The sequence below is a fragment of the Scyliorhinus canicula genome, chromosome 2 (assembly GCF_902713615.1).
Source record: "Scyliorhinus canicula chromosome 2, sScyCan1.1, whole genome shotgun sequence".
Taxonomy (NCBI): domain Eukaryota; kingdom Metazoa; phylum Chordata; class Chondrichthyes; order Carcharhiniformes; family Scyliorhinidae; genus Scyliorhinus; species Scyliorhinus canicula.
Genome location: NC_052147.1, coordinates 230,884,849 through 230,912,089, shown reverse-complemented (window position 1 = coordinate 230,912,089; position 27,241 = coordinate 230,884,849). Strand labels below are relative to the sequence as shown.

General features: G+C 48.9%; 1 protein-coding gene across 1 annotated transcript in view; it reads left to right on the top strand.

The window, feature by feature from the left end:
• Window positions 1–27,241, top strand: part of LOC119962011 (bile salt export pump-like) — a 138,597-nt gene that overhangs the window by 32,640 nt on the left and 78,716 nt on the right. Inside the window, 4 exon segments of the mRNA XM_038789760.1 lie at window positions 1,758–1,999; window positions 18,183–18,270; window positions 23,382–23,515; window positions 26,826–26,997. Of these exon segments, the coding sequence (XP_038645688.1) occupies window positions 1,758–1,999; window positions 18,183–18,270; window positions 23,382–23,515; window positions 26,826–26,997 (636 nt within the window).

Below are 27,241 nucleotides of genomic sequence, written 5' to 3'. Positions count from 1 at the left end.
ATAATAAATGCAGAAATCCCGGAAATATTCAGCAAATCTGACAGCATTTGTGTAGAGAGAAATGGTGTTAAAGAGCCAAACTGTCAAATGATGATGGGCTCGGGACCCAGCGCAAGCAAGATTTGAAAATCACCTCTCTGTTCCGATGGCTCTGAGACAGTGATGCACCATCAATTGGACTTGAGTCGTGGAGAAGTTCCAAATATCAGGCTTTAATGAACTAGTTGTGTGCCCGGCAGTCGACTTACAGAGAAAGGCCGACTGCCGGCTGCTACTGGTTCTTATACCCCGCCTCGTAGGAGGGGCTACCGGCTTTTCGGCCAATCGGCGAGCAGTCACATGACTGACCTCAGCCAATTGGCAGAGAGACACATGACCTGCCTGAGCCAATGGGCAGCGAGTCCTCTGCACCAATGGCAGCACTACTCTGAGGTACTGTAAACCTCCTAGTCATACCACCACAGACAGTTTGCAATTTATTGTTAGGGCGGGTGGGTTGAGGGAATGGGAAATCCATTTGCCACCTTAAGGATCTTGTGAAGGAGCTAGGGCATTCGAGAAAACAATTTTGACATCTCATTTTGGTGATTCCACATAGTCTCGTACATATTAGTGCACAGTTGATGGTGTTAACCACAGGACAAAAGAAAATGTGTTTGTCTTTGTGTTAAATTGAAATTTGAGGGTTCAAATACTGTCAGGATGAGCACTGCACCTCAACATGACGTCCCTTTGTGCCATCATCATACTCCTGGGACTATAATGAGCTTTCTGATGTCCTCAGGATGACACCGGCTGCCCCCAACCCACCTTTGCCACTGGTGTCAGGCAGGCAGGCAGATATTGCCCCCTGGAGGCACTCAGTGTTCACTCAGGGGCTCGTATTTCCTGATTCCACATTGAAATTCCAGTCCAATATTTCAGTTTGATGGTCTTTCACCAGGACTAGAAGTGTAATAGCTGCTTGCCAGGTAGGAGAGACAAATGAAAATCGCATGGGAGAGAAGAGCAGAACACCTCCAGGACATTCTTGAGGAGAAGTGGCAGTGAGTTAAACACTGGGCAAAAGCAAAATGCTGCGGAAATCTGAGATGGAAGTAGGAAATAATGTAACCCGAGCAAGTCCAGCAGCATCTATGGAGAAAGAAACAGAGTTAGACCTCAAGTCGATGACCCAAAAATTAGAGATGTAACAGGTTTTTAACAAGGTAAATTCCTGGTTAGGATCATTTGTCCGCTAGATATTGACCTCCTCAGGATACATTTCTAAACTCGGTTAATATAATGGCCAAATGATGTCCAGAAGATGGCGCCGCAGCAAGGCGACTCTCTGCGAGCTCTCCCCAACAGATCCACTTTTTACTTAACTTATACGCGTTCCAATCTTTTAAAATTTAATTCTAAGATTAACAATATTACTAACCTCTCGCTTTTCATCCGATGCCGGTGCTTATGTAGTTACATTGTATACCTTGTGTTGCCTTATTATGTATTTTCTTTTATTCCCTTTTCTTCCCATGTACTTAATGATCTGTTAAACTGCTGGCAGAAAATTACTTTTCACTGTACCTCAGTACACGTGACAATAAACAAATCCAATTTTGCTCATCCAAAACAGGCACTCCATTGTCAATTTGTCATGTTGCTTCATTATCATTGGGGTGTCTTTTTTTTTGACAAGTGCTCAGTTTTCTGAGAATGGAACATAGAAAACAGCTGCTCCTGTCACATATAATATTAAATGTTCTTTCTTCCAGTTCAGGTTTGCTTCCTGCTCTGAAATCGTCCTGATGGTGTTTGGAGGCATCTGTGCAATGATTCATGGAGTAGCGCAGCCTGCTGTGTTATTGGTGTTTGGTTTGCTGACCGATACATTCATTGCTTATGACATTGAATTACAAGAACTAAATGACCCAGAAAAAATGTGCATGAATAAAACCATAACTTGGGTGAATGGGTCAGAGTACCAAAACCAAAACAATGAAACAGTGCCATGTGGGTAAGTTGATGCCTGAGTTACTTACTTTCTTTTTATATTCTTTGACCATTTGTGGCTACTCACTGATATTGCTTCTGCAGCAGGCAGATAGACAGGGTGCTGTAATCTTAGGTTGCTATTCAGCATTCTGTTAGTGTTGCTTCATTATCGGCCAGTGATGCTCCGGGAGTGAACTGTGAAATATCAATTGTCCTTTACGTTCCAACCTTGTCATCCCATGCTCTCACTCAGTAAGCAATATTTTCTGTCTAGTGGGATGAGCCGGAAGGTGAAGAATTGATGAGAAGAGGCTGCAAATGACCTCCCTGCTGTTTTGCTCAAAATTGAGGAGGCTGGGCCTGTAGTTTCGAGAGTTTAGAAGAATGAGAGGTGATGTCATTGAAATATATAAAATGAGAGCTCGAAAGGGTAGATGCAGGAAGGATGATTACCCTGGCTGGGGGTGGGAGCGGGTTGGTTAACCAGAACCAGGAGAGATGCTCTCAGGATAAGTTGCCAGGCCACTTAGAACTGAGATGAGAAGGACTTTCTTCATTCAGAGAGTGGTGTATCATTGGAATTCTTTACCCGAGAGAGCTGTGGAGGCTCAGTCATTGAATAAGTTCAAGACAGAGATTGATAGATTTCTACATATTAGAGAAATCAAGGAATATGGGGATAGTGCAGGAAAATGGTGTGGTGAATGTGATTCACACCGGATTGTAATCTGTATATACATGTGTCTGTATTGTAAGTGCAGTTGCACTATCTGTCCTCCAGGGGAAGTAGCTCTGGGAATGCTCGAGTTGTATGGGGCTTCTCCCTTGGCTCTGCCCAGGACTCCTCCCCCGGAAGCTGCTATATAAAAGGTCAGTGCCACATGGTCAGCCGGCCAGTTCACCGAAAGTTCAATGGCTAATAGGCTGGCTCTGTTGTGAGTATATTAAAACCGCTATTCTAATCCTACAAGCACGTGTCCGTAGAATTGTTGGTTCCAACAAATGGCATTGAGGTAAAAGATCAGACATGATCTAGTTGAATGGCAGAGCAGGCTCGAGGGGCTGTATAGCCAACCTCTGCTCCGATTTCCTTGTTCCGATGCCAAAGAGTTTAAAATGCATTTAAACTAAGAACATTGCAACTTACCTGTTAAGGATGGGATTCTACTGTGAATGCTACTCACCCACCCACAGCAGGCAGCACGGTAGCATAGTGGTTAGCACTATTGCTTTATAGCGTTAGGGTCCCAGGTTCGATTCCAGCTTGGGTCACTGTCTATGTATGTTCTCCCCGTGTCTGCATGGGTTTCCTCTGGGTGGTCAAGTTTCCTCGCACAAGTCCTGAAAGATGTGCTGTTAGGTAATTTGGACATTCTGAATTCTCCCTCCGTGTACCCGAACAGATGTCGGAATGTGACGACTCGGGGCTTTTCACAGTAACTTCATTGCAGTGTTAATGTATGCCTACTTGTGACAATAAAAGATCATTATTATTATTAGATATGAATCCGTGCACAATAATTCACTTAAGGAGGCAGTAGATCGTTTGGTATTTTGAAAAACGTCGATGGGCGGGTTTCTCCGTCGGCCGACACTGGAATCACAAATCGCGGTTGGGTGGAGAATATGGCGTCAGCCAAAAATCGAGCCAGGCATCCAATTGAAGGCCATGCTCCAGTGCCTCAAGAGCGGCGTGAATGTGTTCTACACCTCACGTACAGTAAATACCATTGGCATATCATTAACGGGCCCGTTCCGGTATTTTCTGGGGCTCCTGCAATTCTCCGCCTCCACCAGGAGGAATTACTGACTGCGAGGTTCACTTGCGTTTGTAAAAATCAGGAAGCAAGAGCCTTGGCTGCTGAGGGAGAACAAGGAGGTAGAACATGTTCCCTGTACCGCGACCGTGGGCTGCTGGGGGGGTGGCATCTGCCAAGCCTAGGAGGGGGGCAGCGGGAGGTGATCAGTGGATGGGCCGTGGCGTCGGGGTGACCCACTTGGGACCGGCATGTCCAGACATGGACTGCCATTGCTGCAGCCTGCAAAGCAGCCATCCTGCTGTGCATCCCACTGACGGCCTTCATAGCCCTTAGTTGCAAAGTGACACCAGCCGTAAGGGTTCCCCTACCCCCTTCCACCACCTCCTCTCCACCCTACCAACCTCCCCACCAACCGCCGATGCCCACCCCAACCATGAAGGAGGTGGGAAGGAGGTGCCGCATCAGGCCTCATGTGTATTGGTAGCGCCTGTCCTTCGAGGACCTTTTGGACCAGCATGTCATCGAATTACTGGAACTGTGGGGGTATGCAGGAGAACACCCGCCCCGAACCTTCAGGCGCCAAGTGGGGACCTGCCTGGGTTCTCGCAGACCTCCAAGACAGGTGCATCTGTACCGTCACAGAGGCCCTGTATGCCAGTTTGACTTCAATGTGGACCAGGCCCACCAGGTTGCCCAGGCAGCAGGTTTCACCACCATCGCTGGATTGCCCCAGGTCCAGGGGTGATCGACAGGCCGCATGTCCCCTTACAAGCATTGACGCATGAGGAGTGGCCTTCACAAACCGAAAGGGCTTATGAATGTGCAGCTGGTTGATGAGTACGAGATGCACATTATGCACATCTATGCCCGATACCTGGCACACTCGACAGTTCCCGACACCTTTGAGGTGGACTCCCGGGTGAGGGGTTGGCTCTTGGGCAACAGGGTCTATCCACTGCGGCCATGGCTGATAACGCCTATCTGGAGATCACAGACCAATGCAGAGACCCGCTTTGGTACTCTGCATCACTCAATAATGTCTGAGTCCTGCCTACGGTAACACTTTCCACCATCCTTCTGGGTGATCCCTGCATGCGAGCTGGCGATTCGATCACTCGGTCCCATCGAACTCTTGGGGTGGCGGATGTGGGGGCGGGGTCTGGGGTTTTGGGAGGAGGGAGTGTGAGGGGTGGGGCCTGGCACCGGGGTGATGTGCGGCGGCTGACTTGGAGGCCCTGGCCCCTGGCACCTCCATCGGCCGCACATTCCATCACCTCCCCCACAGCGCACCCTCTGCGGCCAGCCCAGCCCAGCCCATCCTAGCCCAGCCCAGCCCATCCTTCACAGCCTTCTGACAGAGCACCAAGCCAGGTTGGAGCATTTGTGAACATGTGTTTATTGTCAACAGGTGAACATGTTTCTACAGATTTGTGCCCCAGCCCTAATGCTATCCTATCTGTTGCACTCGTGCCAACTTAACTGGTGTCTAACCTTCTGGCCTTACGAGCCAGAACGCTCCATCTAGGTGGATTCCCAGGTGGTACATCAGGAGTGGAGATGGACTGCTGCGATTACCACCCTGTAACCTGAGTTCCCTTTGGCGGCCATCCTCTGGAGCGATCGGGCTTGGACTGGTCCAGCAGTGCTCTCGGGTGCCCCCCCACTGCGTGATGTTGCCCTGTTCTGACTGCTGGCCCGTCGGATACAGCAGGGGCAGAAGCGGGGGAGTTTGAGGCACTGTGGTGTCCAGGCACCTCCCCTGCGCGGGTCATCAGCACAGACCCCCATCGCCTTCTCCTCCCTCAGGGTGCTCGTCAGCCCATGGGCTACTCCATGAGATGGGTTGCACCCAGAGCGAGATCAGGGGCTCCCCTGCCAGTCCTGAAGGCCTGCGCCCGTCTCGACCAGGGTCCTAATCTTGCAGCAATGGAGTACAGGGACAGTGCCTCATCCCTCTGTGAATGGCTCAGGTCAGCCAGCCCCAGGACAACGCCATCAAAGCCCGCAGCCATGACTTGTTGTGACTGGCCCAAGCTCAGGAGTGCCACTACAATGTCCAGATAGCTCTGGTACATGGCTGCCTGTAACATCGCTGCCCTGTCCTGTGCCTCAGTCACCACCCGCACAGAGTGCCCAAGACCGTAGGTCTCCCTGGATGCCACCGGTTCACTGTTGGCCTGGGTGTCAAGCATGGTCGGCACCAGCTCCTGCCCCTGCAGGCAATTGGACTTCTCCAACTGCATATGCAGATGTTGGATGGTTCCTGATACCCTCTCATGCTGTTCCTGTCTCTGTGTCTGCACCCCCAGCATCGATAGGACTGCCCTTTCCAGAGCATGAGACCAGTCTGGTCGGCAACTAGTCTCCCAAGCTCCTCCCCCCCACCCCATATGACCGTCCGCTCCCTCGGCGGCGCCTACCTCCACCTGATGTACCGCTGCATGTGTGTGGTGCACACCAGATAGTGCCCTAGGAACGTCCTCTACATAATGCCCGACCAAGGTGAATGTCTCTGGGATGGTGCAGGGTGCTTTTTTAAAATAAATTTAGAGTTCCCAATTATTTTTTCCAATTAAGGGGCAATTTAACGTGGCCAATTCACCTAACCTGCACATCTTTGGGTTGTGGGGGTGAAACCCACGCAGACACAGGGAGAATGTGCAAACTCCACACGGACAGTGACCCAGGGCCGGGATTCGAACCCGGGTCCTCAGCGCCATAGGCAGTAATGCTAACCACTGTGCCACCATGCTGCCTGGTGCAGGGTGTTGAAGAGTGCTGTGCCAGAAAGGTAGCTGGTGCTCTGGAGTGTCGTGGATGGCGTTGGGGGCGAGCGTCATTGTCCGGTACTGCTTCGTCGCACAACGTGTCCTGGTGTTCTGGCTTGAGTACCAGACAGGCCCACCTCATCAGCAGGAAGTGTGCACATCCGTGCATAATCTTCATGCGGTGGTCGCACATGGGCTGGAAGTTCAGGGAATGGAACCCCTTCCTGTTGACGTAGGGAACTCCCTGACAGCTCGGTGAGCACGAAGCGACATGCGTGCCATCTATTACTCCCTGGACCTGGGGTATCCCGTCGATGGTGGAGAATCCTGCTGCCCGGGAATCCTGTTGGACTTTGTCCATGCCAAAGTTTAGATGGTTTTATCCCCGGGCAAACACAGTATCCGAGACTTCATGGATGCTCTTGTGGGCTGCAGCTTTTGAAATGCTGCACAAGTCCCCACTCGAGCCCTGAAATGATCCTACGGCCACCTGGAGTGGGTATCCTCCTCCTCCATATGATGCAAGCCCACGAGGACATGGCGTAGGTGCCATATCGTCCGTTTGTTGAGGCAGAGCCCCCTGTGGCACATGCTGTCCGTCTGATGTACCATCAATGACAACGAGACGAAATGGTGAACTATTGAGGCTTTATTGTGCTAGATGTTAAGCCTCCTGCAGCTGGAACCAGAATGGGGGTAGCGCAGGAGAGCATACACTTTTATACAGAGCCTGCTGGGTGGAGCCAGCAGGCCGGGACTTACCGTAATAACTGGAGTACAATGGCAGTACTGTAATACACGTAGTGTATGACCAGTGGTGTTTACCACATTCACCCCCTGTTTAAAAAAAGAGTCCAGCTGGGGTGAAGCGACGTTACAGGTCCAGTCCGTTGGGGGCTTTGACCCTCCGCCGCGATCGCCTCAGTTCCGGTTGTGGTGTGGGCGCCGATGTGGGTACCTGCGACTCCGGGAGCGTGTTGTCCGTCCTTCTTCACCCAGTAGTGGATCCAGTGGGGGGACGGGCGCTGCTGGGGTGGGGTTTGCAGTGATCATCGCTGGTGGGGGGGGTGAACGGCGCAGAGGCGGGGGTGGCAACCAGAGGGGGAAGGGACGGTACCAGGTCAGGGGTGGTGGTGATGGTGGATGGGGAACCAGCGGGTGCCAGGTCCCGGAGGGAGACCGTGTCCTGTCACCGGTCATGATGTGCCACATAGGTGTACTGTGGGTTCGCATGGAGGAGAAGAACTTTTTCGACGAGAGGGTCTGATTTATGGCTCCCCGCATGCTTCCGGAGGAGGACGGGCCCAGGAACTGTCAGCCAGGTTGGGAGCAAGACCCCGGAGGTGGACTTCCTAGGGAAGGCAAACACCCATTCGAGAGGGGTCTCATTGGTAGCAGTGCACAGGAGCGACCGGATGGAGTGGAGCGCATCGGGGAGGACCTCCTTCCAGTGGGAGACCGGGAGACTCCGAGACCGAAGGGCCAGCAGGATAGCCTTCCAGACCATTGCAATGTCCCTCTCCACCTGCCTGTTTCCCCGGGGGTTGTAGCTGGTCGTCCTGCTCGAGGCGATGCCTTTGCTGAGCAGGAACTGACACAGCTCATCGCTCATGAAGGAGGATCCCTGATCGCTATGGATGTAGGTGGGAAAACCAAACAAGGTGAAGATACTGTGTAGTGCCTTGATGACAGTGGCAGAAGTCATGTCAGGGCATGGGGTGGTGCAAGGGAAACTCATCAATGATATTGAGAAAGTATACGTTGCAGTCGGTGGAGGGGAGGGCCCTTTGAAGTCCATGCTGAGGCGCTCAAAGGGGCAGGAGACCTTCACCAGATGCGCTCTGTCCTGCCAGTAGAAATGCGATTTTCACTCTGCGCAGACTTGGCAGTCCCTGGTCACAGTCCTGACCTCCTCGATGGAGCAGGGCAGGTTGCGGGCCTTGATAAAGTGAAAGAACCGGGTGACCCCCGGGTGACAGAGGTTATTGTAGAGAGCTCGAAGTCGGTCTACTTGTGCACTGGCACATGTACAAGAGGATAGGGCATCTGGGGGCTCACTGAACTTCCCTGGGCAATTCAACATCTCGTAGTTATCGGTAGAGAGTTCGATCCTCCACCTCAAGATCTTGTCGTTCTTAATCTTGCCCCACCGTATATTACTAAACATGAAGGCAACCGACCGTTGGTCAGTGAAGAGAGTGAATCTCCTGCCGGCCAGGTAATGGCGCCAATGTCGCACAGCTTCCACAATGGCTTGGGCCTCCTTTTTGACAGAGGAGTGCCGAATTTCGGAGGCATGGAGGATGCGGGAGAAGAAAGCCACAGGTCTGCCCACCTGATTGAGGGTGGCGGCCAGAGCAACGTTCGATACGCTGCTCTCCACCTGAAAAGGGAGGGACTAGTTGACCGCGTGCATTGTGGCTTTGGCGATGTCCGCCTTGATGTGGTTGAAGGCCCCACGGGCCTCAGCCATCGGGGGAAAATGGTGAACTTGATGAGTGGGCGGGCCTTGTCCGCATAATTAGGAACCCCCTGGGCGTAATATGATAAGAATCCCAGGCATCGTTTCAGAGCCTTGGGACAGTGAGGGAGGGGGAGTTCCAGGAGGGGACGCATGCGGTCGAGGTTGGGCCCCAGGACTCCATTTTCCACAACGTAGCCAAGAATGGCTAAGCGGGTAGTGCGGAAAACGCATTTCTCTTTGTTATAGGTAAGGTTAAGGAGTTTAGCGGTGTGGAGGAATTTCTGGAGACTCACGTCATGGTCCTACTGGTCGTGGCTGAAGATGGTGACGTTATCCAGATACGGGAATGCGGCCCGCAATCCGTACTGGTCAACCATTCGGTCCATCTCTCGCTGGAAGACTGAGACCCCATTGGTGAAGCCAAAGGGAATCCGAAGGAAATGGTAGAGGCGGCCATCTGCTTCGAATGCAGTGTATTGGCGGTCCTCCGGGCGGATGGGGAGCTGGTGGTATGCTGATTTCAAGTCAACGGTGGAGAAGACTCGATACTGCGCAATTTGGTTAACCATGTCAGATATGTGTGGAAGCTGCATATACCGGTTGATCGCCTGACTGTAGTCGATGACCATCTGGTGTTTCTCCCCAGTCTTAATGACCACCACTTGAGCTGTCCAGGGGCTGTTACTGGCCTCAATGACCCCCCTCCCGCAGAAGCTGTTGGACGTCCAACCTGATAAAGGTCCTGTCCTGTGCACTGTACCGTCTGCTCCTCGTGGCGACGGGCTTACAGTCCGAGGTGAGGTTCGCGAAGAGTGAGGGTGGATCGACCTTAAGGGTCGTGAGGCCACAGAAGGGGCAGGGGTCTGCCGAACTTCAGAGTAATGCTCTGGAGATGGCACTGAAAATTGAGACCCAGTAACAGGGCAGCGCAGAGATGGGGGAGGGTGTGGAGTCTGAAGTTACTGTACTCCACGCCCTGTACGGAGAGGAACTCAACACATCACCCCGGATCTGTACGGAATGGGATCCAGACGCCAGGGAGATTTTCTGGGTGACAGGGAGAACTGGGAGGGGACAGCTCCTTACCATAGCTGGGTGGATGAAACTCTCCGTGCTCCCGGAGTCGAAGAGGCAGGTCGTCTCATGCCCGTTGATCCGTACGGTCGTTGTAGAGGTCGCAAGGCTGCGAGGCCGAGACTGATCGAGGGTGATGGAGGCGAGCTGCAGAAGTTGGTGGGAGGGCTGCTCGGCGGTGGCAGAGGTATCGGCGGCCCGCGACCGGCCAGGTGAGCAAGGGTCCTGGGGTGCTTTCCAAGATGGCACCAAAGATGGCGGCGCCCACGGGGTGTACATGGCGGACGACATCCAAGATGGCGGCGCCCACGGGCCACACGTGGCAAGTGGCGGTGAAGATGGTGGTGCCCCTGGATCACACGTGGGGGGTGTAGCGATGCTGGGTCTGGAAACGGCAGCGACTGATCAGGCCTGGCAAACAGAGACGAAGTGGCCCTTCTTGCCACATGCATTGCAAGTCGCACGCCATGCTGGGCAGCATTGTCTGGGGTGCTTGTTCTGGCCACAGAAATAGCATTTGGGGCCTCTGGAGTTAGCTGGCTGCCACGCGGTGCAGGCTTGCGGTGTACCCGGGTCGGATGATGGTGGGGCCCATGACGGCCACGAGGGTGCGGCGCGGTCGGAAGTGTAGGAATCCAGATTGCAAGAGGCCACTTCCAGGGAGTTAGCGAGCTGTACAGTCTCTAAGTTCGAGGGTACCGCTTCTAATAATCACTGGCGGATGTAATTGGACTTAATGCCCGTGACATATATGTCTCTGTGTGTCGGACTGCCGACACCGCCTGGCAATTACAGTTTCTGCCAAGTATCCGCAAAGCAAGCAGGAAATCGTCCTGGGATTTCACCTTGAGTGGCCGCCTCGTGGCCAGGAGGTGCCTGACGAACACCTAATTAACAGTCTTGATGTACTGTCCTTTCAGTACGCCATTGCTTCCATGTAAGTGGGAGCGTCCCTATTGAGGAGGAAAACTTGTGGGCTCACCCGTGCGTAGAGTAGTTGGAGCTTCTGTGGGTCTGAGATGAATTCTGTGGATGCTCCGAGATATCCTTCAAAGCGGGCTAGCCAGTGCTCGAAAGTGGCTGTGGCGTTGGCTGCGTGTGGGTTCAGCTCCAGGTGATCCGGTTTGAGTAAGACGTTCATCTTCAAAATTCTAGCACAATAAATTGATGTACCATCAATGACTACGAGACAAAATGGTGAACCACTGAAGCTTTATTGTGCTAGATGTTAAGCCTCCTGCAGCTGGAACCAGAATGGGGGCAGTGCAGGAGAGCGTACACTTTTATACAGAGCCTGCTGGGTGGAGCCAGCAGGCCGGGATTTACTGTATTGACTGGAGTACAATGGCAGTACCGTAATACACGTAGTGTATCACCAGTGGTGTTTACCACACCGTCATCTGTTCGAACGACCAGCGACACCATGGGTCCCTCCCTGGCCTGATTGGAGGCCGGGTTCTCAGGGTGTGGGACAGGGCCCTGCACATGGGCTGCCATCTTGAGGCATTGTTGACGCTGCTGCTGCCGCTTCCTCCGACGCCTGGCAACCACTCAGGCAAGTTCCACGGGGTTCAAGATATCGTCCATACCCTGTAATATCTGTAAGGAATTGGGAGAGGGTGTGAGACTGACAACCAGCAGTGTCTTCCATCTCAGGATCCTCCGTGTCCCCAATCACTCCCCCCCCCACACCCACCTGCCATCCAACACGTTCTTCCCACGCGGGATGCAGTGGGGCTCTGGTCACCGGACCACACACCCTGTACCCCAGACACCGGCAAGTAACCCGACCTGGACTGGGTGCAGGTCCCCTCCCCGGTGCACTCACCCACCCTCTGGCAGCGGAAATGTCCCCAGTTCTGGGATCCAACCCCTGGGTGTTTCGGATGTTGGTTGCTGCATCCATGATGATGCTTCCTGCAGTGTCGGGGCACAGTGTCCAGGCATCACGGTCTGCTGTGATGCTAGGAGATACCCCGCACAGACTACCCACAGGAATCCACTTGGGAAAGGTGAGGTGCTCGCTTAACTACGATGGCCAATTCCCAAGTAGGAGCAGTATTTTACGCTGGGCCTGTGATCTCCACGGTCTGTGGGAGTTGTAGGTGGTCAGTGGGGCAGGCTGGCTGGGGCTGGTGTTGTCCCCAGAATGGGACCACACAGTCCCGAGGTTGGTATGGTGGACCCACAGGTGATGAGACAAGCCACACCCATCCAATGCCATGGGCAGCCACTCCCTCTGCTCCGCAACACCCCCCACCCCCAATGGCTGACCATCATGATGGAGGCTGGCCCCCCGGTGGCTCCCCCACCCCCCTCTGAGCATCAGGGCAGCAACCCCAGTGCCTCCGGTCTCTTTGCCTGTGAGTGAAGGTGGCTACTCATCTCCCCGGTTCCTCGCAGCAGCCCTTCCACCAGCTTCACATATTGTACCAATGGCGCCCCCCTGACCATTTGCTGGGGTGGCCGTTAGATGGGGGGGCTGCTCCCGTGAATTATATAGAGATTGGGCTTAAGTGGTGATTATAGGTTTCTCACCATGCTATGGCAGGACCCTAATTTTGCCAATGAGAGTGAGCTGGTTAGATCACAAATAGATCGGCACCTGCCACAGTTCCTGGGCGCGATTCTCCACCCCCCACGACGGGTCGAAGAATAGCGGGAGGGCCTTCCCGACATTTTTCCGACCCCCCCCCCCCCCCCCCCCCCCCCCACGGCCGCCCCACGACATGGCAGCGATTTTACCTAGCCGATGGGCCGAGTTCCCAAGCCTTTACGGCCGTTTTCACGAACGCCAACACACCTGCTCTCACTGTTCGTGAAAACGGCCGCAAAGTGCCGTCCTCGAGAACCATGGCACCGATAGGCATGGCACGCAGCACAGCCGTGCCAAGGGTGGCATGGGCCCGCGATCGGTCCAAACCCCGTGCACTTTTTGTTCCTCCGCCGCCCCGCTGGATCAGTCCGTGTGGCGGCTGAGGGGCATAACGGCCCGCGCATGCCAGAGAATTTAGCGAAGTTCGCTAAGTCTGCGATGCCGAGGTTCACGGGGCCCTGCTGCTAGACCCGACCAGGGAGCAGAATCGGGTCCCGGGAGGGGGCGCGGAGGCTGCCGTGAAACACGGCCAGTTTCACGGCAGCCTTCACGACTCTCCGCATTTGCAGAGAATCGCGCCCCCTGTTTTTGGCCACTCCTGCGATTTAATGGCCTTATCGTGCTCATGCTTCAGCGCAATTTGGTCATTAAGTCGCTGAAACGGAGAATCTAGCCCAATTTCTTCTGAACATACTTTTATTATCTACTCTTTATAATTGATTTTGAGAATTTCAGAAGAGTAAAAACTGATTGCTTTGAACCAATCAGCTGAATATTCTAAACTTAGCAGGAAACGCTCTAATTTGATCTCATAAATGTTACAATGAAAACGTCATGTAGATCGGGAATCAACAAGACATCTGAATGGAATCTGAAGCATCATATAATCGCCAAACTTCATTTAACTTAACGATGAGGGTTGACCTTAAACTGCCCAAAACATAGCATTTTATATCTGTAATGATATAAAAGAAGATATGCCAGAGAATCAAGTATATCAGGATATATGAGGCACCAATGCTGAGCTTGAAGGAGGCCCGTGGGACTCCATTTATTCTCTCCTGCATTTTATAAGGAAGAATACAGCATTTTCAAAGTCAATGACTTTTTAGGTCTCAGCTTGCTCCCAGTTCAGACGTGTTCTCTTTGATTGTCCCAGAATCTTACAGCACAGAAGGTGTCACTCAGCCCTTCCTGCCTGTGCAAGCAACTATCTGACATGTTGTTATGCAACTAGTCTTGTGATGCTGTGAGGAAAAGGTGCAAGAGCACAATGACAGCTTTATGTCTGAATTGTAGTCCATCCTAAGTGCCATTAAGTGAACATGAGGCCGCTTCAAAGTAATTTTAACTGGCTTCTCCCTTGAAAGGGTTTCAGTTGCAGATTGCAGATTAAATTTGTGCCTTACTAGGGTATGGGCATGCATGAGAAGCAATTAAAGGGCTGTGAAGCTACATGAAGGCCTGGCTTGGGCCAGCAGTACCTGTTGAGGCATCATTTCTCGCTATTCCCAATCAACTTGGGAAAGATTAACTGAAACCTGGAGAATTGATTGCTTTTCCTAAACTTTTGATGAGCTACGACAGAAGCTTAAAAGAACCTTACAGGAATGTGACCACATGGAATAGGTTGACAAGCAGCATCTTGTGCATACTTTGACTGAGATATCTGTTAAATGGTGAGGGTGGATGTTCTCTTGAAACTGCATGGCAACACTCAAGATCCCACACTCAAGTTGGCCCTTTAAATTATTGTGCATGCGCTCTCACATAATAAGAATTAAAGGGACTGTTTACTTAAATACAAAGACCAAAGAAAAGTACAGCACAGGAACAGGCCCTTCGGCCCTCCAAGCCTGCGCCGACCATGCTGCCCGTCTAAACTGAAATCTTCTGCACTTCCGGGGTCCGTATCCCTCTATTCCCATCCTTTTCATGTATTTGTCAAGATGCCCCTTAAACGTCACTATCGTCCCTGCTTCCACCACCTCCTCCGGCAGCGGGTTCCAGGCACCCACTACACTCCGTGTAAAAAACGTGTATCATACATCTCCTCTAAACCTTGCCCTTCGCACCTTGAACCTATGCACCCTAGTAATTGACCCCTCTACCCTGGGAAATAGTCTCTGACTATCCACTCTGTTTATGCCCCTCATAATTTTGTAGACTGCTATCAGGTTGCCCCTCAACTTTTTTCATTCCAGTGAGAACAAACCAAGTTTATTCAACCACTCCTCATGGCTAATACCCTCCATACCAGGCAACATCCTGGTAAATCTCTTCTGCACTCTCTCTAAAGCCGCCACATCCTTCTGGTAATGTGGTGACCAGAATTGAACACTGTACTCCAAGTGTGGCCTAACTAAGGTTCTATACAGCTGCAACATGACTTGCCAATTTTTATACTCAATGCCCCAGTCAATAAAGGCAAGCATGCCGTATGCCTCCTTGCCTACCTTCTCCACCTGTGTTGCCCCTTTCAGTGACCTGTGAATCTGTACACCTAGATCTCTCTGACTGTCAATACTCTCCCATTCACTGAATATTCCCTACCTGTATTAGACCTTCCAAAATGCATGAGAATAAAGAAAAATTACAGCACAGGAACAGGCCTTTCAGCCCTCCAAGCCTGCGCCGACCAGATCCTCTATCTAAAACTGTCGCCTATTTTCTAAGGATCTGTATCCCTCTGCTCCCTGCCCATTCATGTATCTGTCCAGATACATCTTAAATGATGCTATCGTGCCCGCCTCTACCACCTCTGCCGGCAATGCATTCCAGGCACCCACCACCCTCTGCGTAAAGAACTTTCCACGCATATCTCCCTTAAACTTTTTCCCTCTCACCTTGAACTCGTGACCCCTAGTAATTGAGTCCCCCACTCTGGGAAAAAGCCTCTTGCTATCCACCCTGTCTACACCTCTCATGATTTTGTAGACCTCAATGAGGTCCCCCCTCAAACTCCATCTTTCTAATGAAAATAATCCTAATCTACTCAACCTCTCTTCATAGCTAGCGCTCTCTATACCAGGCAACATCCTGATGAACCTCCTCTGCACCTTCTCCAATGCATCCACATCCTTTTGGTAATGTGGCGACCAGAACTGTACGCAGTACGCAGTACAAATTACCTCACATTTGTCTGGATTAAACTCCATCTGCCATCTCTCCGCCCAAGTCTCCAAACGATCTAAATCCTGCTGTATCCTCCAACAGTCCTCCTCACTATCCGCAATTCCACCAACCTTTGTGTCGTCCGCAAACTTACAATTCAGACCAGTTGCAGTTTCCTCCAAATCATTTATATATAATACGAACAGCAAGGGTGCCGTCACTGAACCCTGCAGAACACCACTAGTCACAGCCCCCCAATCAGAACAGCACCCTTCCATTGCTACTGTCTGCCTTCTATAACCTAGACAGTTCTGTATCCATCAGCCAGATCTGTATCCATCAGATAAATCGTGCCTGCCTCTATCACCTCCGCCGGCAATGCTTTCCAGGCACCCACCACCCTCTGCGTAAAGAACTTTCCACTGTGCACTTGAAATAAAATAGAGGAAATATTGGCCATTTTCCAATAGACAGTTTTCTTTAAGTGTGTCTCCTTCCTGTACATCTGCACACAGCATCTAAATTTGTTCAGTCTTCAGATTCAGTGACTTTGGGTGTTGCACTGATCCATCACTTGCCCATGGATTGGAAGTACATGGAATGAATTTGCCATTCAATGAAAGTGGTTAGAGGCCTCTTGACCACATCAATGCAAGTTGCCTGAACATTTGAAGAAACCTGTCAATCAAGGGGGAAGGATAAAAAAATCTAATCAAGGTATTGGGGGGAGAGACAATCTCAAGCAAAAGGCATGGATAGTTATGGACTTGGGCGGCTCAATTTTAAATTTAATGTGCAAAGTATGCACATTTTCTGGTTTCCTAAATGTAAACATTGATCTTTTATGGAGCCATATAGTAACTACTAATGTTAGTTTCATAGGTTTCATTAATATTCTTCTAGATTTATAATCTTGTTTGTATTGTAACTTAAGCTGTTAAATTAGTGTTAATGCTCCTCCTGACCTCAGAAAAATCACTTTAAAAAAAACCTACCCACCCCAATTTAGGAGCAGCCTCCCTTTTAGGATCAAGGTTAGGCCACGTTTAGGTCACTCCAGTCCAACATTAAATCCGCTTTTAAGGACAGCCTGGTGGCACAGTGGTTAGCACTGCTGCCTCACGGCGACGAGGACCCGGGTTCGAACCCGGCCCGGGGCACTGACCGTGTGGATTTTGCACATTCTCCCCGTGTCTCCGTGGGTCACACCCCCACAACCCAAAAATGTGCAGGGTAGGTGGATTGGCCACGCTAAATTGCCCCTTCATTAGAAAAAAATAATTGGGTACTCTAAATTTATATTTTTACAAATCTACTTTTGCAATTTAAGTGAAGGATGATTTTTGTATGGAATGGACCATCCAATGATCACCACTCCCAGGTCAGGAAAAGTGATGCCTAGTGTTAGGATGGCACTCTGGGTAATTTTGATGATTTACCAAATGACAAGAACTAAAGAGCCCTTGCAGTGAATGCATATTTAGCAAAATTCCATTCTATTGTAACAAAACCCAAAACATAGTATGATAGGATATTCTTACACATATGAGTTTATGAATTTCTAATAAATCAACAGGATGCTATGAAAAACAGGGGGCTGGATTTCCTGCTTCAGCGGTTAAGTGCGGGCGCCAGCGGAGCATGCATGGTCTTTTACGACCAAAAAATCGGCATGAAACCCTCACCGATTCCGGCACTGGTGAGGGGCTAGCACTGATGCTGACTGAACTCGCGCCTTACCCGCCAAAAATGCTGGAGAATGGCCGGGTCTCGGGCCTCGCATATGCACGACTGATAACCTGCAGCAGCCACGCCATACAACCTGGCGTCAGCCGTGCACCAACGCAACCCGCCATCCGTGATCCTATAGCCCACCCCCTAGCAACCCTCTCATCCATCCCCCCAGTCCTAGCAGAAGCACTGCCGGGCTTGCAGCACAGACCCCAGCTGAGTATGGTGGCACTGGACACAATCCATTGATGGCACGTCAGATTCCCGCCCGCTGAGACCACACGTGTCCCACGCCATCGGGAACTCCGCCCATCGGGATGGAGCATCGCGGGTGGACCAGCCGATAACGCGCCAATGCTGTTGAAACGGCGCCCGTCACGATGATGCCAGTTTGGAGGGGGTGGAGCATGGCGGGCCAGCATCAAACCGGCGCCGGCCCCAATTTTGGCGCAAACATCGATTCTCCACCAGATCGCAGAACACGATTTTGGCGTTGAGCTACGGAAAATCCCGCCCAGGATCTTTATGTAACAGAAGTCCAATGGTGCAGTGTCATTGTAAGCAATGACTTAATTAGGAATCAGACTATTAAAGTTAGCATTGCCCCAAATTATATAAATAAGTTGCTATCCATGCAAATTGTGTTTTCAGCAATAAATAAAATTTGAAGCCGATAAATTTTGATGGTGTCGTTCCAGGGTCTTAGACATTGAGAAAGAAATGTCCATGTTTGCTTACTACTACATTTCAATTGGAGTATCTGTGTTCTTACTGGGCTACTGTCAGGTAGGTTTTTAATGCTGAACCTCATTTTCAACTGATAATTTCAGATAATTGATCATCAATTATGGCATCAAAGAGAAAATGCCAGAAAATCTCAGCAGGTCTGGCAGCATCTGTGGGGAGAGAAAAGAGCTTGCGTTTCAAGTCCAGATGACCCTTTGTCAAAGCTATAAGACAGAGAAAGTGGGAAATATTTATGCTATGGAGTGAGAATGAAAGATGGGTCAAAGCCACAGAAACCCAGGGAAACGGGGTGCTAATAGCCACAGAAACTGCAGGGAAAGAGTGCTAATGGCAGTCTCCAGAGAGAACAAAGATGTGAAAGGCCAAACAGCAGAGAAACTAACATCAGACGGTAAACTGTGACAGATGTAGATGTGGGGGCAGGGGAAGGGGGCAGCAAAGGGGAGAAAGGGAAAGGAAAGAAAAATGAGCTTCACTGGAACATTGCAGCAGGCCCAAAAAACTAATTCCAGGTTAAACAGCGTCTCACGTGCTCCTCTTTCAATCTGGTCTATTGCATTCGCTGCTCCCAATGTGGTCTCCTCTATATCGGAGAGACCAAACGCAGACTGGGTGATCGCTTTGCTGAGCACCTTCGGTCTGTGCGCATTCAGGAGCCTGACCTTCCTGTTGCTTGCCATTTTAACACAAGACCCTGCTCCCATGCCCACATTTCTGTCCTTGGCTTGCTGCAATGTTCCAGTGAAGCGCAACGCAAACTGGAGGAACAACATCTCATCTTCCGGTTAGGCACACTACAGCCTTCCAGTCTCAACATCGAATCCGACAACTTCAGATGATTAGCTCTACCCTACCTCGACCCATTTGTTTTCAGCCCATTTCATTTTAACTGTCTTTTACCATTTCTTTCTCTCTGGTCTTTCTTTATATATATTTAAACCCCCCCCATCTTATCCACCTTTCCTTACCCTTTCTCTCCTTTGCTTTCCCCCTTCCCCACCCCCCACATCTACATCTGTCACAGTTTACCCTCTGATGGTAATTTCTCTGTTTGACCTTTCACGCCTTTTGTTCTCTCTGGGGACTGCCATTAGCACTCTTTCCCTGCAGTTTCTGTGGCTATTAGCACCCCGTTTCCTTGGGTTTTTGTGGCTATGACTCATCTTTCATTCTCACTCCACAGTATAAATATTTCCCACTTTCTCTGTCTTATAGCTTTGACAAAGGGTCATCTGGACTCGAAACGTGAGCTCTTTTCTCTCCCTACAGATGCTGCCAGACTTGCTGAGATTTTCCAGCATTTTCTCTTTGGTTTCAGATTCCAGCATCTGCAGTAATTTGCTTTTATCAATATGGCATGGTTTCTAAGGTGAGAAATATTTCAACCCCCAGTTAAACTGAGAATGTTTTGTGTCATGCAATGATAGGAGTCTGTCAGCAATGTGCAAATCTCTTACACTTCCTATTATTAAACAAGCTAGTACTTATTTATGGACCACATTTACCTGAATGTTGCTCAAAATGGCCAAGATTTTCTTAAGTAGTGATATCCAAATATAAATTAATATTTACTTGGGGGATTTAAAGTCAGTAACCTGTTACATATATATTGTAGATATCTTTCTTGCTCTTTATGTGAGTTTTGAATCAAATAGTTATTCAGAATGGGGAATTATCTCAAGCATTAAGGAATGGCTGTCACATGGATAGGCTCTGAATTGTTGTATAACATGAATGCCAATCAGTTTTCCTTATGTTACTCACTTATTCCACTGATTTGTAAGAAATTATTTCAATAAACTTCCCATCTCCTGACAAAGTATAAAAGCAAACCAAGTAAATCATACTTTTCCCAATGATGGCAAATATCTTTTCTTAATTTACTATTTCACAAATTGGGAAAGGATCAACAGCATAATGGTTATGCTATTGGGCTAGTAATCCAAACGCTTGTAATTATGATCCAGAGAAATCCCCCCACAAGCAGCTGGGAAATTTAAATGTAGTTAAATACATCTGGACCCAGAAAGTTAGTTTCAGGAATGATGACAAGGGCTGTTTAGCTCACAGGGCTAAATCGCTGGCTTTGAAAGCAGACCAAGGCAAGTCAACAGCACAGTTTGATTCCTGTAACAGGCTCCCAGAGTTTGGCGACTAGGGGCTTTTCACAGTAACTTCATTTGAAGCCTACTTGTGACAATAAGCATTTTTCATTTTCATAACTACAGTGTCTTAAAAACCCACCTGGTTGACTTTAGACAAGGAAATTTGCCAAACTTACTTGTCTAGCCTGGCCTATATGTAACTCCAGATTCACAGCAATGTGCTTCACTCATAACTGCCCTTTGAAGTGGCCGAGCAAGCCACTCTGTTGACAAGAAGATGGCTCCCTAACACCTTTCTAAAGGCAATCAGGTATAGACGATAAATGTTGGCTTTGCTCATGATGCCATACACTGTGAATGAATATAAAATAAATTTATGCAAGGTGACAAGTTTTGTATTTTCAGTGCGATGGAATTATATTTCAATTCTGTAGCTGCAGTACTTCACTTCTGCATTGGGTCACTGACATTCTTTCGAGAAAAAAACTGGCATCCTGCTCTGTCCCATCGAGTCCACTAAAACTCCAGGTCAGAAATTCCTGGGACTGAAGCTGCTCCAGTAATGATACTCACTGGCCATTTACCTCACAAGAGAGTCAAAGGTTTCAGAGCAGCAACTCAAGTTTCCATTGGGGCAATATAAAGATTCTGGCTAAGGATCTAAGATGTTTCGAACATAAATAATTAATTTTGCAAAAGCCACTTCCCAGAGATGTCATTAAGAAAGTGCCATTGTGGGCCCCGCTTCGGCCAAAATGTTATCCTGACACTCAACATGCAACCTGCCTTCAGGGCAAAGGGACTTTAGCAGGAGACATCAGTCCCATCTAATCCTTTGGGATCGGGACAGGGGGCTACCATTCCTACACACAACACAACCCCACCCCTCTCATCATCATAGAACATAGAACAGTACAGCACAGAACAGGCCCTTCGGCCCTCGATGTTGTGCCGAGCAATGATCACCCTACTCAACCCCACACCCGTAACCCAACAACCCCCCCTAACTTTACTTTTAAGGACGCTACGGGCAATTTAGCATGGCCAATCCACCTAACCCGCACATCTTTGGACTATGGGAGGAAACCGGAGCACCCGGAGGAAACCCACGCACACACGGGGAGGACGTACAGACTCCGCACAGACAGTGACCCAGCCGGGAACCGAACCTGGGACCCTGGAGCTGTGAAGCATTTAGGCTAACCACCATGCTACCGTGCTGCCCCAGAACTTTTCATTTTGAAAAAGACTGTCTCTCTTCCCCCACCCAACTATAAAAGTGCAGAGAGATCTGGGTGTCTGTGTGCATGAATCAAAATGGTTGGCATGAAGGTATAGAATAGAATATCAAAATCAGAAAGTCTTGCAACAACTATACAGGGCACTGGTGAGAGGCAACTGCTGAGAGGGGCTGGCTTAGCACAGTGGGTTAAGACAGCTGGCTTGTAATGCAGAACAAGACCAGCAGTGCAGGTTCAATTCCCATTCCAGGTGCTGGAATGTGGCGACTAGGGGCTTTTCACAGTAACTTCATTGAAGCCTACTTGTGACAATAATATTACTAGAGTATTCTGTACATTTTCAGTTTCCTTATTTAAGGAAGCAGTTCAGAGAACATTTACTAGATTGATCCTGGGATGAAGGAGTTGCCTTTGGAGGAAAGACAGAGGAGGTTCCATCTGGACTTATTGGAGTTTAGAAGACTGAGAAATGATCTTAATGAATCATGAAAGATTCTGAGGGGGCTTGACAGGGTAGATGCCAAGATTATGTTTATCATCGTGAAGGAACCTAGAATAAGAGGGCACAGTTTCAGAATAAGGGGTCTGAAGGTGATGAGGACGAATTGCTTCTCTCAGGTGGTTGTTAATCTTTGAAATTTTCTACCCCAGAGAGCAATGGAGGTTGAGTCAATTGGTATATTCAAGGCTGCGTTAGACAGATTTTTGATTTACAAGGGGGTAAAGGGATGTGGGTGGTGGGGGGGGGGGGGGGGGGGTGGCAGGCTTGAAAGTGCAGTTAAGGCCACTTAGATCAGCCATGGTTTTATTGAATGGGAAAGCAGGCGCAAAGGGCCAAATTTCCTAGAATCCCCACAGTACAGAAGGAGGCCATTCAGCCCATCAAGCCTGGACCGACCCTCTGAAAGACTGCGCCAGCCAAGCCCACCTCCCTGCCCTATCCCAATAACCCCGTAACCTAACCTACACATCCCTGGACACTAAGGGGCAATTTAACATGGCCAATCCACCTAACATGCGCATCTTTGGACTGCGGGAGGAAAGTGGAGCACTGGTGGAGACCCACCCAGTCATAGGAAGAATGCAAACTCCACACAGTCACCTGAGGTCGGAATTAAACCTGGGTCCCTGACGCTGTGGGGCAGCAGTGCTAACCACTGTGCCACCATGCAGCCTACTCCAGCCCCTATTCCTTATGTTCTTCTCGAAGGTCCAGGAATTTCAAAATCATTACTCTGTCTATTACTGTTTGTTTTGATACCCAACATCTACATTTTGCACTCCCAAGTCAAGTATAGCTTAACTAGATATATAGCAGAGCTCCATCAATTCTGCTCCAATGGAGGAACCAAATGAAATGAAACGAAATGAAAATCACTTATTGTCACAAGTAGACTTCAAATGAAGTTATTGTGAAAAGCCCCTAGTCGCCACATTCCAGCGCCTGTTTGGGGAGGCTGTTACGGGAATTGAACAGCGCTGCTGGCCTGCCTTGGTCTGCTTTCAAAGCCAGCGATTTAGCCCTGTGCTAAACAGCCCCAGGATGTTGAATGAAATGCACCTTTAGAAAACATGTTCAGACTTCCAAATCCATTTCATATAGAACACTTATACCTGAGATGGAGAGAGGGGACTTTATGTCCATCATTCTGGTTTGAATTGAAATTGTGATCTGGAATTGAAAAGAATAGCATGCTACCTAATCCCCAAACCCATAAACTCATTGCCTCGCATATTAGAAAAGATGAAGGTAGTAATAAAAACAAATCTGCATTCCTAATTTTGTGACATCTACCTCTGCTAGATATCCTTCTGGGTCACAGCTGCAGCCCGGCAGGTTCAAAAAATAAGAAAAGCTTACTTCAAACAAATTATGAGAATGGAGATTGGTTGGTTTGACTGTAATTCTGCTGGAGAATTGAACACAAGGATGTCAGAGTAAGTATATTATTTAACTTCCTAAAACAGCTTTCCTTTGGCTATGAAAACAACTGTCCCAATAAAGATTCATACTGGGTACACAGCTAATTACACCAATAATAATTGCAACTTTAAAATAGAAGCTACGAAGAAAGGCTTTAAATGATTAATTTGCTTTACATTATCTTTTGTTATGATCCAGTTGATACTATAACTGGGCGAGAAGAGCCCAGAATGAAACCCTAGCTCAAATCATCGTAACTTTTCCTTTTCCTTTATAAAGCATGGAGGAATAAAGTCACAGGACCACTAATTAGTGTTAACAAGAAAAAACATTTATTAAAGATGAAAATTTGCAGTATTATACAGTACTCCTTTACTTCCCCCTTAGTTTAACAAATACACACAGATTCTAGTAGTATCCCAGATTACAAAGTACATTTTAAACTACAATGGTCCCACTAATACAAAATCCCTCTTAAGCACACAGATTGGCTGTGGTCAAATACACAAACCCTTCTCGGAACCCAAATTAGTGCCTGTGATTTTCCTGCTCAGATGATTGTCCACTCCCAACAACATGCTTTAAAATCTTCTCTCTACCTGAGAAAGGACATACTGGCGCTGGAGGGTGTGCAGAGGAGATTCACTAGGTTAATCCCAGAGTTGAAGGGGTTGGATTACGAGGAGTGGTTGAGGAGACTGGGACTGTACTCATTGGAATTTAGAAGGATGAGGGGGGATCTTAGAGAAATATATAAAATTATGAAGGGAATAGATAGGATAGATGCGGGCAGGTTGTTTCCACTGGCGGGTGAAAGCAGAACTAGGGGGCATAGCCTCAAAATAAGGGGAAGTAGATTTAGGACTGAGTTTAGGAGGCACTTCTTCACCCAAAGGGTTGTGAATCTATGGAATTCCTTGCCCAGTGAAGCAGTTGAGGCTCCTTCATTAAATGTTTTTAAGATAAAGATAGATAGTTTTTTGAAGAATAAAGGGATTAAGGGTTATGGTGTTCGGGCCGGAAGGTGGAGCTGAGTCCACAAAAGATTAGCCATGATCTCATTGAATAGCGGAGCAGGCTCGAAGGGCCAGATGGCCTACTCCTGCTCCCAGCTCTTATGTTCTTATGCTTTGCCTTAGTGCATTGCATTCCTAAATCCAGACTAAGTTTTCTAAATGACACTTTAAACAAAGCTTCCACTCCACATTTAATTTTGATTCCAGTCCAAGAATCCCTTTTGGATTCCTGTGGTGGCTCGAAACAACACGATGGAGACTTCCAGTAACAGCAAAGGGAATTTCTTAACAAAAGGCACAGATAACTATCTACAGGCACAGAGCCATGATGACTAGGGATGGAATTTTCCGTCGACCAACGCCAATAACCATGGCCAGTGCTGGGCGCCAAACGGAATGCGATACTCCAGCCCTCGACAATGGCATGAATGCGTTCTGTGCCACATGTCGGCGTGGCCATACAAATTGCACAGTAAACACCATTGGCATATCATTAATAGGCCAGCCCCGGTATTCTCCAGGCCTCCAATGATGCTCCACCCCCGCCAGGAGGAATTACCGATGGTGAGATCTGCTTGTGGTATCTGAAATCAGGAAGCAAGTGCCTTGGCTGCTGAGGGAGAGGGAGGAGGTAGAGCATGTTCCCAAACTGGGAACTACTGGTGCTACCACTGGCCATGGAGACATCTGCCAGGCCCAGGATGAGTTGCATGAGGTGACCAGGGGATGGACCATGGGGTCAGGGTGACCCCCCCAGGACCGGGGTGTGCAGGCAGGAGCCGCCAATGCAGTGGCTTACAAGGCAACCATCTTTCTGCGCATCTCACTGACCATCCACTGTGCAGAGCGACACCGGACGTATGGGTGCCCCCACCACCCATCCCCCCTCCCCCACACAACCCGGAACCACCCTGCTGGCGGGGCATCACGCGGGCCGGTTGTCCCCGTAACCCCATAACCTAACCTGCACATCCCCAGACGCTAAGGGATAATTTGCATGGCCAATCCGCCTAACCCGCACATTTTTGGACTGTGGGAGGAAACCGGAGCACCCAGAGAAAACCCATGTAGACACGGGAAAAATTCAAACTCCACACTGACAGTGATCCAAGGCCGGAATTGAACCCGGGTCCCTGACGCTGTGAGGCAGCAGTGCTAACCACTGTGTCACCGTACTGCCCTAACGTTGAACACCTCATGTCCTCAGTGAGAATCCTAATCCATTTTGATGGCCGGACCTCATTTTCATAACGCCAGCAAGCTGAGACACTAAATAAGTGCCTCGAGGCAGCTGGTTGATTGAGGGGCAGTGGAAAATCCAGCAACTCTTTTAGGCAACTAAGTTAAAAGTTCAACATTAAAAGATGAAATAGGGATGAGTGGCACAGAGAAGCTACTTGCAGGCTGGAATATTTTGGTGGAGCCAGGAGGAACATTCATTGTTTAAGAACAGCTGATTAGGCTGCTCAATACCACTGGGCATTACCTTTGGTTTCTCAAAATTACACTGGTCTACTTCACACTACCAACAGCCCAATTTGCATATTCTTATTAACCTCCCACCTGAAAGATGAACTAATTCACAGCCAAGTGGATTAGGAGCAGGAACGTCGTGGTAAGTCCAGCTTCGTCATTTTTAGAATCCGACTTTTCTATTCCCATCCTAAAACAAGGTGAAAATTGCTGAAAATGTTCATGACGCCGCCATATCAAATGTAAAATCTATTTCTTTCCTCGCACAGTCTTTGGTTTTAAGCCCTTTTATGCCCATTATTCTCCTCTTTCGTTACAAGAAAGTAAATGATCCCCATTCTCTGCCTCAGCATAATGGTCCAGTTAATAACCAATACTTTCCGGACGGGAATTCCAGACATTAGATTGTCTTACTACTTAATGGCGCAGAGATTACAAATTGCAACGAGCCCTTAAAATTGATGAGTGATTAAGAGTTAGGTTATTCCTAGACTGTAGCAGTGTCGAGACCACTTTTGGAAGACGTGAAATAATTTGCTATATATAGATACTTCAATAATTTGCTATTGCTGTCACATGCCAGTGTACAGTTTGGAAATGATTGCCATTGTTTTCTTTGATTCACTTGACTTTACAGCAACAGCTTTGCAGCAGAACAACACAGAGCTGAACCAATAGTTAAGTTCTAAATTTACCATATATGTGTGGGCGCAGGATGAAGGCGGCGTGTGTCTGTATTCTACAATTATAACAATAATCTTATGCTTCAGCATTACACCTCTGTCAAAACAATTTGATGAACACGAGTGCCTTCAATGTTCTTCATATTTTGCAGTGATATTAACAAAATCAATGATGCCATTGCTGATCAAGTTGGGATTTTTATTCAACGTTTCACGACTTTTGTTAGTGGATTCCTGCTTGGATTTGTCAGCGGTTGGAAGCTTACACTGGTTATTATTGCTGTCAGTCCGCTGATTGGTCTTGGAGCTGCTCTCATGGCATTGGTGAGGAAATAATTGCATACACAACAGTTTGTGCCAGAACTGCGCATCCATCACATGTTTCTCAGGTTACACAGAATATACAACACAGAAACTGCATTTAACCCAACTGATCTGAGCCATATCCTACACCTACCACCCTACGTGATCTAATCCTGTCAGCAAACCCTGCAATTCCATTCTCCCTACTGCAATTATCTAGCTTCACGTGAAAAGCATTTCTGACATTGATAAGTTCCATTTCTGC